Below are 15,954 nucleotides of genomic sequence, written 5' to 3'. Positions count from 1 at the left end.
GTATCTGATGACTGATAGTTATAGCTACAGCTACCGAAAAACATGATCGTAAGTCAACCTTCAAAATCCCGTTAATTATAAAACATCTCTTTAGATATTAATTCCCTATCCCAAAGACTTTTTCTCGATATACCCCAAATGCGAAAACTTGAGAATAGCTATAAAAATAAAATATAATGCTTTATGTTGGGGGTTTTGCAGTCGGAGTTCCTGTTTCCAGAAAAAAAGAAGATGCGAAGCGTTTAAAACGTCTATTCCAACATAATACTTGTTAATTGGGCTGTATTCAGTCATGGCGTACATAGAATTATACTTGATTCTGAACGAAAATTCCATTAAAAAGGATCTGATGTCTTTGAATCTATGTGTTACCTTGATATATACCGTTATTTTCTGTAGGCGATTGATAACACGAATAAGTCCCAGCTTCACGAAAATGATCAAGACAATTATTGAAGATGAAATGAAGGGAAACCGTATTGATGATGAATTGGTAGAGTTAGCAATGGTTTAATTTTCATCGTATAATATTCCAAAATTTAAGATTCAAAAACTCGATAGAGAAAACATTGAAAACGCCAATTTTCAAATGTAAGATCTACATTTACTTCGTGACAATCGTGTGTTTGACATACTTCATAAAACCTATTATGGTTGAACCCGTTGAAGAATCATATGGCAATGTGACCAAGATTTTAAGAGAATTGGCTATATCCTCTTGGTTTTCTTTTGATATACAAGAGCACTATAAGGTCTATTGAGTTACATGCCCTAAAGACAAATCAAATATTATTAGTTTTAGATGGCGTATACTTTTCAGTGTATAGGCGCTTTAGTGGGGGCTAATTTTTTAATAGTCATCGATATCCTCATGATCAGTTTAATTCTCTATCCTTGCAGGCAGCTAAAAAAGTTAGACCATTTGCTCAGGAATTTTCAGGATTTTAAACGCAAATATCAAACTTTGAATGTCATTGAGGACGAGAAAATGGCTGTTTTTTTATTTTTTAAACACCTCATTGTCAGGCACGAGAATATTTTTCAGTGAGTCACAAACACGTTCTATAATCCACTTTTAGGTGATTTCCACATTTTTAGATATGTTAACATCTACAACAAGAACATGGGCTATCCTATGGTGTTGGATTTTATTCAGAACTCAATTCAAATTGCTGCGGCTCTAGTCCAAATCTCAGGGGTTAGTAACTTTTCTTTTAGACGCAATATTTTTTAACTTTATCTTTTAATTAGAACGAAATAACGTTACTGTTAATCGCATCTATAGCTACGTACTCGATAAGCATGCTGCTAAGGCTTTCTTTGTATTATTACCATGCAGATGAACTCTTGATTCTGGTAAGTACCTGTTAGCAGGAATTCATAAAAGCCTCTGCTCTTATTCGATTTTAGAGTCAGAAATTGATCCACTCAATCTGGGAAAGCAATTGGCCAGACGAGACTCCTAAAATCAAATTCATGACTTTGATGTTTATCATAAGAGTTCAGAAACCTCTTGTTTTCACGATTGGTCCATTTGGTGTGATGTCGATACAATCCTTTATCTCTGTAAGTTTGCATCTACTGATCTCATTTATGTAACTACGGTCCCTATGGAACTCACTCATTTTTAGATACTTAAGGGTACATATTCATACGTGATGCTCATTATGACATAATTGATAATGCAGTAGGGGTAGGTATATGTTGAGACACGACAGATGGTCTCTAATACATGATAAATACGTTACTTACACGAATTTTTAAATCAAAAATAAATGTATGCATACTATGCATTACATGTCATTCAAGTGTAGTAGTGCTAATAGATGTACTATCAAAAGATAATAAATGAGCAGCAGAAGATAAAAGATCAGCAGAAGTTGACTTTACTTTAAGCATCAACAATATACCTTATACCTCTCTATGTGATTTGAATAAGGCGAGAAAAACATAAAATAGATTGCAGCCATGTACAGTGACTCGCATTAATATTCGGACACTATGGTATTTGTGGAAATATTAAGTTTTTTACTAACTTATTATTAAGTAACATTATTTATTGCATAATCATTATTTACAACCATGTTTCTAGTATATGTAAATACATTTTTGATCTTTTAAATTAAATTATATACAGATACTATCGATCAACGAACTACGAACAAACGACTATAGAACAAAGAAAACAAGACATAATTTTACTGTTACAAAAATATGGTGCAATACAGGTAAAAAATAAACGAAAAACATTGCATACAGACTTTTTTATGATCGTAAAAGATTAGAGATGCATTAAAGACACAATTTTCTTATTAGTTGTATGCAGTGCGTTGAAGGCAAAGTTATAACTTACTAAAATTCACATTATGGGGCGAAAAGACAAAAATATTTCATTTGACGTACGACAATTAATTATTTTTCATCACGCTAAAGGCAGATTGTGTCGAGAAATCGGTAATTTGTTAAGTGTAAGTAAAAGTACAGTTGGTGATATAATTAGAAGATTTGTTCAAGAAGATCGTATTGAATCAATTCCGCAAAAAGGACGACCGAAACTTATTGATGAACGTGAGAAGCGTAAAATTATTAAACAAATTAAAATAAACCCTGAACTGAGTGCTCCTAAATTGACAGCTGATTTACTAGAGTACAGTAGCAAAAAAGTGCATCCTGACACAATTCGGAGATTATTAAAAAAAGATGGGTACAACGGAAGAGTAGCCCGAAGAAAGTCATACATATCGGAAGTCAATCGCAAGAGACGTGTCGCCTTTGCTCATGAATTCGTTGTGAAAGAGCAAACATACTGGGAAAGCGTTATATTTGCTGACGAAAAAAAATTCAACATTTTTGAATCTGATGGTTGTAAAATGGTATGGCGCAAAAAGAATGAAGAGCTAAAAATTAATCATCTCAGGCCTACTGTGAAACACGGCGGAGGGAGTATAATGGTTTGGAGCTGCATCTCAGCTGCAGGAGTAGGTGAATTAGTATTTGTTGAAGGAAATTTAAATAAAGTTATGTACTTGGATTTTTTAAAACAAAATTTACTAAAAAATACTTAAAAATTAGGTATACGCGACAATTTTAAATTTTACCAGGATAATGATCCAAAACATAAGTTGCGTTTAGTCCAAGAGTGTTTATTATATAATTACCCTAAAGTATTAAATCCTCCTGCACAATCACCTGATTTCAACCCCATAGAAAATCTATGGGAATTTTTAGACCGTAAAGTCCATAGTAAGCCAATCAATTCTAAAAACGAATTAAAACAACGATTAGTTGAAGAATGGCATCGCATACCTGAAGATTACATAAAAAAAATAATTGAAAACACGCCGAAACGGCTACAACAAGTAATACAACATAAAGGCAATCATACGAAGTATCAATTTGTTTATATAAATGTTGCTCACAAATATTATGTTCCTGGTATGTGTCCGAATATTTTTGCGACAGTAAAATTATGTCTTGTTTTCTTTGTTCTATAGTCGTTTGTTCGTAGTTCGTTGATCGATAGTATCTGTATATAATTTAATTTAAAAGATCAAAAATGTATTTACATATACTAGAAACATGGTTGTAACTAATGATTACGCAATAAATAATGTTACTTAATAATAAGTTAGCAAAAAACTTAATATTTCCACAAATAACATAGTGTCCGAATATTAATGCGGGTCACTGTAAGTAAAATAACTTATTGTACAGGGTGTTTCAAATCTATTACATAGAAATAATAATCAACTGTCATGCGAAAACTCCTCAGTCGTAATCTGGACGTTCCGTAGACGTTCCAGGACAATGTTCAGAAATATTCGAGTGCCTTAGATCTCGAAGCCTGGAATTAGACAATGCTATACATACATGCGGGAATCAATACGCGGTCATTATTGAGTGAGCAGTTATCTTGTAACGAGTGTCCCGTTAACAGAGGACGCCGGTTGTATCTCTAAAACTATTGAAGATGAAGTTTTGAAACAAAAAATGGTATTTCGATGGTTATTTGTGGGGAATGGTGGGAAACAAGGCCCCGAAATCGAGATGAACTTTGTGCCAGAATAAGGCAAGCTGGTCAAGATATAAGTGTGGGATTCATAAGTTAGGCCCGTCAGATCTACGATGAAATACAGGGGGTGGACAAAATAATATGAACATCTGACATATACACAATATTTATGAACTAATAACGTGTTGGACCCCCATTTGCTTTTATAACAGCTGCAATTCTTCGCGGAATAGATTTATAGAGTGTCTGAATGGTTTTCAACGGAATATTATCCCATTCTTCTACCAAAACATCTACCAATTGCTTCAGTGAGGTCGGAGGTGGAAATCTGTTCCTCACACGTTGCTCTAAAATTTCCCATAATGGTTCAATTATGTTGAGGTCAGGCGATTGTGCTGGCCAGGGAAGATGTTTGATTATATTTTGATGCTCGTCAAATCAAGACTGAACCTTTTTGGCTGTGTGTATAGGTGCATTATCATCTTGGAATGTGGCAGTGTTTGGCAACAATATGCTGGTCATGGTAAGGACTTCATCACTGAGGATGTCGAGATAATCATTCGCAGTAATCCAACCAGTCAAGTAAATGATAGGACCAGCTGAATACCACGATATAGCCGCCTAAATCATAACTGAACCTCCTCCATGCTTCACAGTAGGCAGCAGACAGTCCGGATCATAAGCTTCTTTTGGACTTCTTCATACATAAACACGGCCGCTTGTAGGAAACAAAGTAAACGATGATTCATCGGATCATACCACATTCTTTCAATCATCAAGTGTCCAATTTTTATGATCGTGACATCACTTATTTCGTAACTTTGCATTGGCTTTCGTTATAAAGGGTTTCACAATTGCAACCCTTCCATGAATGTTAGCCTTGTAGAGTTCTCGCCGTACTGTTTTTGTCGAAACAGTATTACTGAAGTGAGTGTTGAGTTCTGCTGTTACTTTTGTTGTGGTAGTTTTATGTTGTAGGTCCACAATTCTTTTTAATGTTCGTCGGTCTCTGTCCGTTAACTTTGTGTTTCGTCCACTATTCCTCTTCGCTGATGATGTTTTGCCATATTTTGTGTATGCTGTCATTACCGTGGATACTGTTCCTCGTTAAACGTTAAACAATTCAGCTGTTTTTGTTACACTCGCTTCTGCTAAGCGAGCCCCAACGATTTGCCTTCTTTCGAAATCTGAGAGATCACACATTTCATCGATCCCTTGTTGTAACTACTGCATAAGAAAGCACGTAATATACCGAAACATAACCAATAAAAGGTACCACGTAAATTGTACAATATATATGCATCGCATCATTTGCGTGGAAGCAGTGTTGCCAACGTGAAACAAGTTGTAGTTTATTGCAGTGTTCATATTATTTGTCCACCCTCTGTAGCTGTGAGGATGTTGATATGACCCTATAAGACGCCTATGTATGTTGCAACCTGGTTAGAAGTATTCTCGTCAATTAAGAGGGTTTGCAATCGTTATATTCATGTGATTTTGATATTTGATGATTAACGTCTAACCACCTTTTGTTGGTACTTGTGGGAAAGGATAATCGCCCTTTGTCGGCGTTGATAAGAAGTGCGGCCGCGCTTTGTTGGCATCTATGAGAAAGTACTGACTAAGTGTTATCAGTACCACGGTAACGTCGCAGGTGGTGTCATAAGTCGATAATTGCTCTTTAGCCAGGGTACGACATTGTTTTATTACCCTTAGATTTAGTATTTAAGAGCGCCTCGAATCTAAAGGGTCCTTTTTCTTTCGAATGGCTCATCTGAACCTATTATCCGCGAACAGAAATCTCTAAATAGTATATCCGTTAATATCAATAAATTCTATAAAACCTTAGACAACGTTAGAAAAATCTACATAAGCATCCTGGAACTTAGACAAGTCGCTAAAGAAAATCGTAAAAGAATAAAAAAAATACATTCGAATAGATGGAGGACTAGTTAAAAGAGATCACCTTTGAAAGTTAATTGTTTATGTTGGGTTTGGGAAGCTAATTTATTTAATACCCAAGATATAATACAAATAACGACTAATAACTAAAAAATACTTCACTCTACTGTAACATTCTCACTTGAAACATGATACTATATCTAACCCTTAATCCAACTCTGTCTCTGAATGAATCCGTGCTACTTCCCAGTGACTTTTTATATTCCTTGGCCATGTTGTCTAGAAGGGCCTGACCTTTCTCAATGTCGCCAGACAGTGCGGGAAGATCTACGTATTGTTTAGGCGGTGGTAGAGAGAGAGAGAGTGCTAGAGTGGCGGGAGTACGATGAGCGAGAGAGCGCGAGACTCACACCCAGTAACGGTCCCAACAGTTTATGTCTGAAACCAATCAGACATTTTGGGGAATGCCAAATGTCGGCAATAAACTATGCTGAAAGGGTATCTTAAACCTGGGAACCTTCCCGTAATGGTGTTCCCTGATGCAGTTTATTGCCGATAGATAAAAAACATAATGTCAAAATTTCCCAAAAATCACACGGCAGTACATCTGTGATATTAGCTGCAAATGGCCATAGTTATAGAGAAAGTTGTAATATCTGGTGATTTCAAAGAAGAAGAAAAAAAACCTTGACTAGAGGCAGACAAAAGATCAGTTCCTGGTACAGCGGAGGACGTCCAATTGAAGCAATTTAAAAGGATCGTTACAATGCGACATGGGAAGGGGAGTGGGAACTCCCTATTGAGTTTTCCAGCCACTTCTTGACCAGTTCACTCTTGACCTCAGCAGAGATTAGAAAGTCGTAAAAGTTCTAAAATTATCCTTGAAATCATCAGACACCAATTACTTATAAAATACACTTAACCTAAGAACTTTTGTTAATATACATTCAAAAAAGTCAAACAACCAATTAGTTCAATTCAGTTTCTCTCGGTCTGATAAAAATGAGAATGATCCTTCAGTAACAAAAAGCTTAGAACCAGCCGTGGAAGCAAAACCCACTAGTTACAATATTGTCCAGGGGAGTAACAAAATTTCTCCCAAGACATAGTGGTCCTTCGAGCCGGATATCTAGAACCCAGGAAGTCATCCTGTTTCACACAGTTCCAGAGCCCAAGAACGTGGAAAAGAGACTCAGATCAACAGATCAAAGGTAGTGAAAGTGGTGTGCAAGATAAAGTAAATTCAAGGTAGTGAAAAGTGTTAGAAGACTATCTAACGTAAGTAAATTTATAATTTTCAAAGGCGATCTAGTCAATATGTCCACCAAGGGATCTGCGGAAGATTTAATAACCCGTAGAACTGTAGTCAAGAGTAAACTCACTAGGCTAGAAACATGGTTAAAGAAAGACTTGCCAATTGATTGAGGTCAGTATGCTGTACGACAAACTGATCTGGAGCAAAATTATAAAACCTATGCACTTATTTAGGAGGAAGTAGAACGTTTAGATTTCAACAAATATAGTAGTGATAGGGATAGTGTAGACGAACAGTATTTTAGTTTAGCTTCGAAATTGACGAATGTAACTAATCAAAATTGCAATGAAATTACAAAATGTGAAGTTAATCCTTAGACAACAAATATCTCGTCATATGAAACTAGCAGCTTTGTTAAGTTACCAGAGTTAAAAATACCTTCATTTGATGGTACTATTAGTAACTGGCAAAGTTTCTCTGAACACGCTGATTACAAATGATGACAATTTATCTAATGTTCAAAAATTAATATATCTAAAATCATCACTTAAACATGAACCTGCCCGCCTGTTGGAAAGAAAGATGGTTGGATCGAATTTTGAGATTGCTCTAGGTATACTGCGCAATAAGTACGAAGACAAAAACTTAATCGTTAATTCTCACATCAAAAATATGTTGAATGTGCCTGTACTAACAAAATCAAATGCTCACAATTTAAGAGAATTCGTGACACAAGTAAGATGCAATATCGGAGCTCTAGAAAACCTCATTGTGAAAGAAAAACTAACAGATCTAATATTTATACAAATGTACTTACTCAAAAACTTGATTTTAATTTAAAACGGTCTTTCGAAAGTGAAAGAGGTAACTCCGAATATCCCACTCAAACGGAATTTATCAATTTCTTAGATAAAAATTGTAAAATCCTTGAAAACCTATCAAACGAAGAAAGGCCTCCTAAAACTAAAGGAGGTCATTATCAATCGCATCACGCATTTTTACAAACTAGAGATCAAACTAATTACTTCAAGTGTTTTCTGTGCAAAAACAATACACACAAAATTTACTCCTGCACAAAGTATCTCAATCTTTTACCCGAAGAACGTATCAAGGTCGTAAAAAATGCAAAAGCTTGCAATTGGTATTGGTCTTGCTGTTGGGCATTGGCTACAAAATTGTAAATCAATCTCAAATTGCAAAACGTGTAATAAAAGGCACAATATTCTTTTACACTTGTCACATCACTCAACTGAACAAGCAATTTCTTCGTATTTAACAAGAGCGAGGAGTCCTTCTCAGCCCTCGCAAAATTCTCGTGGTGAGGGGTATTATCAAAACTCCTCAAGTGCTATGTCACAGCAAAATCAAAGGCATCTAGTTAATAATCCCAATACTGAAGATGACAATCATCAGACACCCGCAAGTCTATCAGTATCTTCCCAACTTCAAGTAGTGCTATTAGGTACGGTTATCATCACACTTTATGATAGCCATAAACGGCCGTTTTAAGTGCGCAGTTTATTAGACTCAGGTAGCCAAATGTCGTTTGTGACTGAAGGTCTAGCAAGGCCTCTAAATCTCGTTACATAAATGGAAAATTTGCAAATTACAGGAATAGCACAAGGTTCTTTGACCACGAAGAAAATCACAGAGATAAAATTCTACTCTCGCTTCAATAAGTCTCAAGCGTTCAAAACAACGTGTGTGGTACTTAAAAGGATAACTTGTTATCAACTCCAATTCCCCATTAATCCACGATCAATACCTGTTCCTGACACTATTCAGTTGGCCGATCCCACATTTTACAAACCTGCGGAAACTGAGATATTGCTAGGGGCAGACGTCTACTTTGATCTCGTAACAGATAGTAACATAAGGTTAGGCGCTCATTTGCCTGTGTTACAAAACACTTACTTAGGGTATGTAACTGCGGGGAAATTCAACTGCACAAACAGTGCAAACTCAAATTTTAGCAGCTTTCACAATTTTAACAACAATTACCAATCAAACTCAGGGTTTACATTACTCCATTCTAATAACATGGATTTAACTAATCTAATTCAATCATTTTCGGAAATCGAAGAAGTGAATCCGCATTCCACACCTGGTAAATTTCTTGCACCCGAAGATCAAAGGGTTGAGCAATTGTTCGAAACCACGACTAAAATTCTCCCAAATGGGAGATATCAAGTGAATCTACCATTAAAGAGCAATGATGAACATCAAAGACTAGGAGATTCGTTCACTCAAGTCAAGCCACGATTTCTCAATTTGGAAAAAAGACTCAGTAAAGATCAGGATCTTTTCATTAAATACAAACAATTTATAGATAAATATATTTCATTAGGACATGCTACCTACATCCCACTCAATCCAAAAACTGCGAGCAGTATTTGATGGGTCAATGAAAAGTTCCACAGGTGTATCTCTAAACGAGTTAACGCTCAAAGGTTACACGATACAACCAGACTTGTTTAATATTCTATTCAAATTTAAAACATTTGGCTATGTGTTTACCGCGGACATTGAGAAAATTTTCAGACAGATCCTCATCAATCCCAATCAAAGATTTTTGTAGAACATTCACTGGCGAAACTCTCCAGAGGAACCTCTATGGTGTATTGAGTTGGCAACCGTAATCTATGAAACCAATTGTTCACCGTTCTTAAGCACAAGATGTCTTCAGGATATAGCGCTCAAAAATAAAGATCGTTACCCATTCGCAAGCAATGCGCTTCTAAAACATTGTAATGTTGATGACATATTATTTGGCGGTAACAATTTAAACACCCTGCTAGAAGCCCATACACAAATCACTAAGTGTCTCGATACAGCCCATGTAAAACTGCATAAATGGAGTTCCAACTCCCCTGAATTTCTGAAGGCATTACCCAAAGAGAATTCTAACCCTGATAATGTTTTAATTCCGGAAAGTTCTTCAAACAAGGTTTTGGGTTTAAGCTGGAATCAAAACGAAGACAAATTCCACATAATTATGCCCCACATAGAATTTAAAGAAACGTACACAAAAGAGCAAGTTTTGTCAACTATTGCTTCAATATATGCCCCTTTTGGAGTCATAAATCCCATGGTGATTCCCGTAAAACTCATCAAGCAAGAAATCTGGAAAGAGAATTCTAGTTGGGATAGCATCCTGTCTGTAGATATTCTTTCTAAATGGAAGACCTTCTTAAGTACCTTGTCATCACTTTCAAGTCTATCCATTCCTCGGTATACATTCCGTAATAGCCAAATCCAGAAGGTGAAAATACACGTATTTTCTGATGCAAGTATGAAGGCCTATGGAGCATGCGTTTATTTATGAGCTTCTATCATGATAGAGTAGTATCCTGTAATTTATTGAGTTCAAAAAGTCGAGTTGCATTTCTAAAGATGATTAATCCTCCCCAATTAAAACTTATGGGCGAGATTTGCTCACGACTAATTTGGCGTATTTCGGGCAAATCTGTCTATTTTGGCATCAAATTGCACCAAATTGATGAAAATGTGCCAAAATGACTAAAACAGGCAGAAACCAGCGAAATCGGTCAGAAACGATCGTTTCATCAAGGAATTTGCTCAAATCGACCGATTTGGCTTATTTCGGCCAAATCTGTCTATTTTGGCTTCAAATTTCACCAAATTGATAAAAACGTGCCAAAATGACTAAAACAGGCAGAAACGAGCGAAATCGGTCTTAAACGATCGTTACATCAAGGAATTTGTTCAAATCGGTCGTTTTGGCTTATTTCGGCCAAATCTGTCTTTTTTCGATTCAAATTGCACCAAATTGATGAAAACGTGCCAAAATGACTAAAACAGGAAGAAACGAGCGAAATCGGTCAGAAACGATCGTTTCATCTCTGAATTTGTTGAAATCGACCGATTTGGCTTATTTCGGCCAAATCTGTCTATTTTGGCTTCAAATTGCATCAAATTGATGAAAACGTGCCAAAATGACTAAAACAGGCAGAAACGAGCGAAATCGGTCAGAAACGATCGTTTCATCAAGGAATTTGCTCAAATCGACCGATTTGGCTTATTTCGGCCAAATCTGTCTATTTTGGCTTCAAATTTCACCAAATTGATGAAAACGTGCCAAAATGACTAAAACAGGCAGAAACGAGCGAAATCGGTCAGAAACGATCGTTTCATCAAGGAATTTGCTCAAATCGACCGATTTGGCTTATTTCGGCCAAATCTGTCTATTTTGGATTCAAATTGCACCAAATTGATGAAAACGTGCCAAAATGACTAAAACAGGCAGAAACGAGCGAAATCGGTCAGAAACGATCGTTTCATCTCTGAATTTGTTGAAATCGACCGATTTGGCTTATTTCGGCCAAATCTGTCTATTTTGGCTTCAAATTGCATCAAATTGATGAAAACGTGCCAAAATGACTAAAACAGGCAGAAACGAGCGAAATCGGTCAGAAACGATCGTTTCATCTCTGAATTTGTTGAAATCGACCGATTTGGCTTATTTCGGCCAAATCTGTCTATTTTGGCTTCAAATTGCATCAAATTGATGAAAACGTGCCAAAATGACTAAAACAGGCAGAAACGAGCGAAATCGGTCTTAAACGATCGTTACATCAAGGAATTTGTTCAAATCGGTCGTTTTGGCTTATTTCGGCCAAATCTGTCTTTTTTCGATTCAAATTGCACCAAATTGATGAAAACGTGCCAAAATGACTAAAACAGGAAGAAACGAGCGAAATCGGTCAGAAACGATCGTTTCATCTCTGAATTTGTTGAAATCGACCGATTTGGCTTATTTCGGCCAAATCTGTCTATTTTCGATTCAAATTGCACCAAATTGATGAAAACGTGCCAAAATGACTAAAACAGGAAGAAACGAGCGAAATCGGTCAGAAACGATCGTTTCATCTCTGAATTTGTTGAAATCGACCGATTTGGCTTATTTCGGCCAAATCTGTCTATTTTGGCTTCAAATTGCATCAAATTGATGAAAACGTGCCAAAATGACTAAAACAGGCAGAAACGAGCGAAATCGGTCAGAAACGATCGTTTCATCAAGGAATTTGCTCAAATCGACCGATTTGGCTTATTTCGGCCAAATCTGTCTATTTTGGCTTCAAATTTCACCAAATTGATGAAAACGTGCCAAAATGACTAAAACAGGCAGAAACGAGCGAAATCGGTCAGAAACGATCGTTTCATCAAGGAATTTGCTCAAATCGACCGATTTGGCTTATTTCGGCCAAATCTGTCTATTTTGGCTTCAAATTGCATCAAATTGATGAAAACGTGCCAAAATGACTAAAACAGGCAGAAACGAGCGAAATCGGTCAGAAACGATCGTTTCATCTCTGAATTTGTTGAAATCGACCGATTTGGCTTATTTCGGCCAAATCTGTCTATTTTGGCTTCAAATTGCATCAAATTGATGAAAACGTGCCAAAATGACTAAAACAGGCAGAAACGAGCGAAATCGGTCAGAACGATCGTTTCATCTCTGAATTTGTTGAAATCGACCGATTTGGCTTATTTCGGCCAAATCTGTCTATTTTGGCTTCAAATTGCATCAAATTGATGAAAACGTGCCAAAATGACTAAAACAGGCAGAAACGAGCGAAATCGGTCAGAAACGATCGTTTCATCAAGGAATTTGCTCAAATCGACCGATTTGGCTTATTTCGGCCAAATCTGTCTTTTTTCGATTCAAATTGCACCAAATTGATGAGAACGTGCCAAAATGACTAAAACAGGCAGAAACGAGCGAAATCGGTCAGAAACGATCGTTTCATCTCTGAATTTGCTCAAATCGACCGATTTGGCTTATTTCGGCCAAATCTGTCTTTTTTCGATTCAAATTGCACCAAATTGATGAGAACGTGCCAAAATGACTAAAACAGGCAGAAACGAGCGAAATCGGTCAGAAACGATCGTTTCATCTCTGAATTTGCTCAAATCGACCGATTTGGCTTATTTCGGCCAAATCTGTCTATTTTGGATTCAAATTGCACCAAATTGATGAAAACGTGCCAAAATGACTAAAACAGGCAGAAACGAGCGAAATCGGTCAGAAACGATCGTTTCTTCAAGGAATTTGTTGAAATCGACCGATTTGGCTTATTTCGGCCAAATCTGTCTATTTTGGATTCAAATTGCACCAAATTGATGAAAACGTGCCAAAATGACTAAAACAGGCAGAAACGAGCGAAATCGGTCAGAAACGATCGTTTCATCAAGGAATTTGCTCAAATCGACCGATTTGGCTTATTTCGGCCAAATCTGTCTATTTTGGATTCAAATTGCACCAAATTGATGAAAACGTGCCAAAATGACTAAAACAGGCAGAAACGAGCGAAATCGGTCCGAAACGATCGTTTCTTCAAGGAATTTGTTGAAATCGACCGATTTGGCTTATTTCGGCCAAATCTGTCTATTTTGGATTCAAATTGCACCAAATTGATGAAAACGTGCCAAAATGACTAAAACAGGAAGAAACGAGCGAAATTGGTCAGAAACGATCGTTTCATCTCTGAATTTGTTGAAATCGACCGATTTGGCTTATTTCGGCCAAATCTGTCTATTTTCGATTCAAATTGCACAAAATTGATGAAAACGTGCCAAAATGACTAAAACAGGCAGAAACGATCGTTTCATCTCTGAATTTGTTGAAATCGACCGATTTGGCTTATTTCGGCCAAATCTGTCTATTTTGGCTTCAAATTGCACCAAATTGATGAAAACGTGCTAAAATGACTAAAACAGGCAGAAACGATCGTTTCATCTCTGAATTTGTTGAAATCGACCGATTTGGCTTATTTCGGCCAAATCTGTCTATTTTGGCTTCAAATTGCACCAAATTGATGAAAACGTGCCAAAATGACTAAAACAGTCAGAAACGATCGTTTCATCTCTGAATTTGCTCAAATCGACCGATTTGGCTTATTTCGGCCAAATTTGTCTATTTTGGCTTCAAATTGCACCAAATTGATGAAAACGTGCTAAAATGACTAAAACAGGCAGAAACGATCGTTTCATCTCTGAATTTGTTGAAATCGACCGATTTGGCTTATTTCGGCCAAATCTGTCTATTTTGGCTTCAAATTGCACCAAATTGATGAAAACGTGCCAAAATGACTAAAACAGTCAGAAACGATCGTTTCATCTCTGAATTTGCTCAAATCGACCGATTTGGCTTATTTCGGCCAAATCTGTCTATTTTGGATTCAAATTGCACCAAATTGATGAAAACGTGCCAAAATGACTAAAACAGGCAGAAACGAGCGAAATCGGTCCGAAACGATCGTTTCTTCAAGGAATTTGTTGAAATCGACCGATTTGGCTTATTTCGGCCAAATCTGTCTATTTTGGCTTCAAATTTCACCAAATTGATGAAAACGTGCCAAAATGACTAAAACAGGCAGAAACGAGCGAAATCGGTCCGAAACGATCGTTTCTTCAAGGAATTTGTTGAAATCGACCGATTTGGCTTATTTCGGCCAAATCTGTCTATTTTGGATTCAAATTGCACCAAATTGATGAAAACGTGCCAAAATGACTAAAACAGGCAGAAACGAGCGAAATCGGTCAGAAATGATCGTTTCATCAAGGAATTTGCTCAAATCGACCGATTTGGCTTATTTCGGCCAAATCTGTCTATTTTGGATTCAAATTGCACCAAATTGATGAAAACGTGCCAAAATGACTAAAACAGGCAGAAACGAGCGAAATCGGTCAGAAACGATCGTTTCATCAAGGAATTTGCTCAAATCGACCGATTTGGCTTATTTCGGCCAAATCTGTCTATTTTGGATTCAAATTGCACCAAATTGATGAAAACGTGCCAAAATGACTAAAACAGGCAGAAACGAGCGAAATCGGTCCGAAACGATCGTTTCTTCAAGGAATTTGTTGAAATCGACCGATTTGGCTTATTTCGGCCAAATCTGTCTATTTTGGCTTCAAATTGCACCAAATTGATGAAAACGTGCTAAAATGACTAAAACAGGCAGAAACGATCGTTTCATCTCTGAATTTGTTGAAATCGACTGATTTGGCTTATTTCGGCCAAATCTGTCTATTTTGGCTTCAAATTGCACCAAATTGATGAAAACGTGCTAAAATGACTAAAACAGGCAGAAACGATCGTTTCATCTCTGAATTTGTTGAAATCGACCGATTTGGCTTATTTTGGCCAAATTTGTCTATTTTGGCTTCAAATTGCACCAAATTGATGAAAACGTGCTAAAATGACTAAAACAGGCAGAAACGATCGTTTCATCTCTGAATTTGCTCAAATCGACCGATTTGGCTTATTTCGGCCAAATCTGTCTATTTTGGATTCAAATTGCACCAAATTGATGAAAACGTGCCAAAATGACTAAACAGGCAGAAACGAGCGAAATCGGTCAGAAACGATCGTTTCATCAAGGAATTTGCTCAAATCGACCGATTTGGCTTATTTCGGCCAAATCTGTCTATTTTGGATTCAAATTGCACCAAATTGATGAAAACGTGCCAAAATGACTAAAACAGGCAGAAACGAGCGAAATCGGTCCGAAACGATCGTTTCTTCAAGGAATTTGTTGAAATCGACCGATTTGCTTATTCGGCCAAATCTGTCTATTTTGGCTTCAAATTTCACCAAATTGATGAAAACGTGCCAAAATGACTAAAACAGGCAGAAACGAGCGAAATCGGTCTTAAACGATCGTTTCATCTCTGAATTTGCTCAAATCGACCGATTTGGCTTATTTCGGCCAAATCTGTCTATTTTGGATTCAAATTTGCAACCAAATTGATGAAAACA

At 36.8% G+C, this 15,954-nt stretch overlaps 2 protein-coding genes across 2 annotated transcripts; both read left to right on the top strand.

Annotated features, from left to right (window-relative positions):
* Positions 1-292: 292 nt before the first annotated feature.
* LOC136417745 (odorant receptor 67c-like) lies at positions 293-2,285 on the top strand. The gene is made up of 8 exons (XM_066403544.1): positions 293-498; positions 545-752; positions 821-1,044; positions 1,099-1,198; positions 1,252-1,356; positions 1,411-1,566; positions 1,827-1,879; positions 2,138-2,285. The coding sequence occupies exons 1-8, from the start codon at positions 293-295 to the stop codon at positions 2,283-2,285; spliced, it is 1,200 nt and encodes a 399-aa protein (XP_066259641.1).
* Positions 2,286-7,751: 5,466 nt separating this feature from the next.
* On the top strand, positions 7,752-10,459 carry LOC136417744 (uncharacterized; the record flags this gene model as incomplete). Its single annotated transcript, XM_066403541.1, has 6 exons — positions 7,752-7,978; positions 8,026-8,310; positions 8,384-8,631; positions 8,782-9,419; positions 9,517-9,678; positions 9,748-10,459. Coding segments are annotated over exons 1-6 (2,272 nt in total), but the record flags the coding sequence as incomplete, so codon positions are not given.
* Between the last annotated feature and the right edge of the window lie 5,495 nt (positions 10,460-15,954).

Source organism: Euwallacea similis, chromosome 30 (genome assembly GCF_039881205.1).
Source record: "Euwallacea similis isolate ESF13 chromosome 30, ESF131.1, whole genome shotgun sequence".
NCBI classification, from domain to species: domain Eukaryota; kingdom Metazoa; phylum Arthropoda; class Insecta; order Coleoptera; family Curculionidae; genus Euwallacea; species Euwallacea similis.
The sequence above is the reverse complement of the archived record's forward strand: the minus strand, read 5'-3'. Positions and strand labels throughout refer to the sequence as shown.

Bases quoted from the DNA above. Each gene is read 5' to 3' on its own strand.
- LOC136417745 (XM_066403544.1), top strand. From the start codon at position 293: ATGGCGTACATAGAATTATACTTGATTCTGAACGAAAATTCCATTAAA. The intron at 1,567-1,826 runs GTAAGTTTGCAT...TAGTGCTAATAG, and splicing joins CGATACAATCCTTTATCTCT to ATGTACTATCAAAAGATAAT. The intron at 1,880-2,137 runs GTTGACTTTACT...AATTATATACAG, and splicing joins AAGATAAAAGATCAGCAGAA to ATACTATCGATCAACGAACT.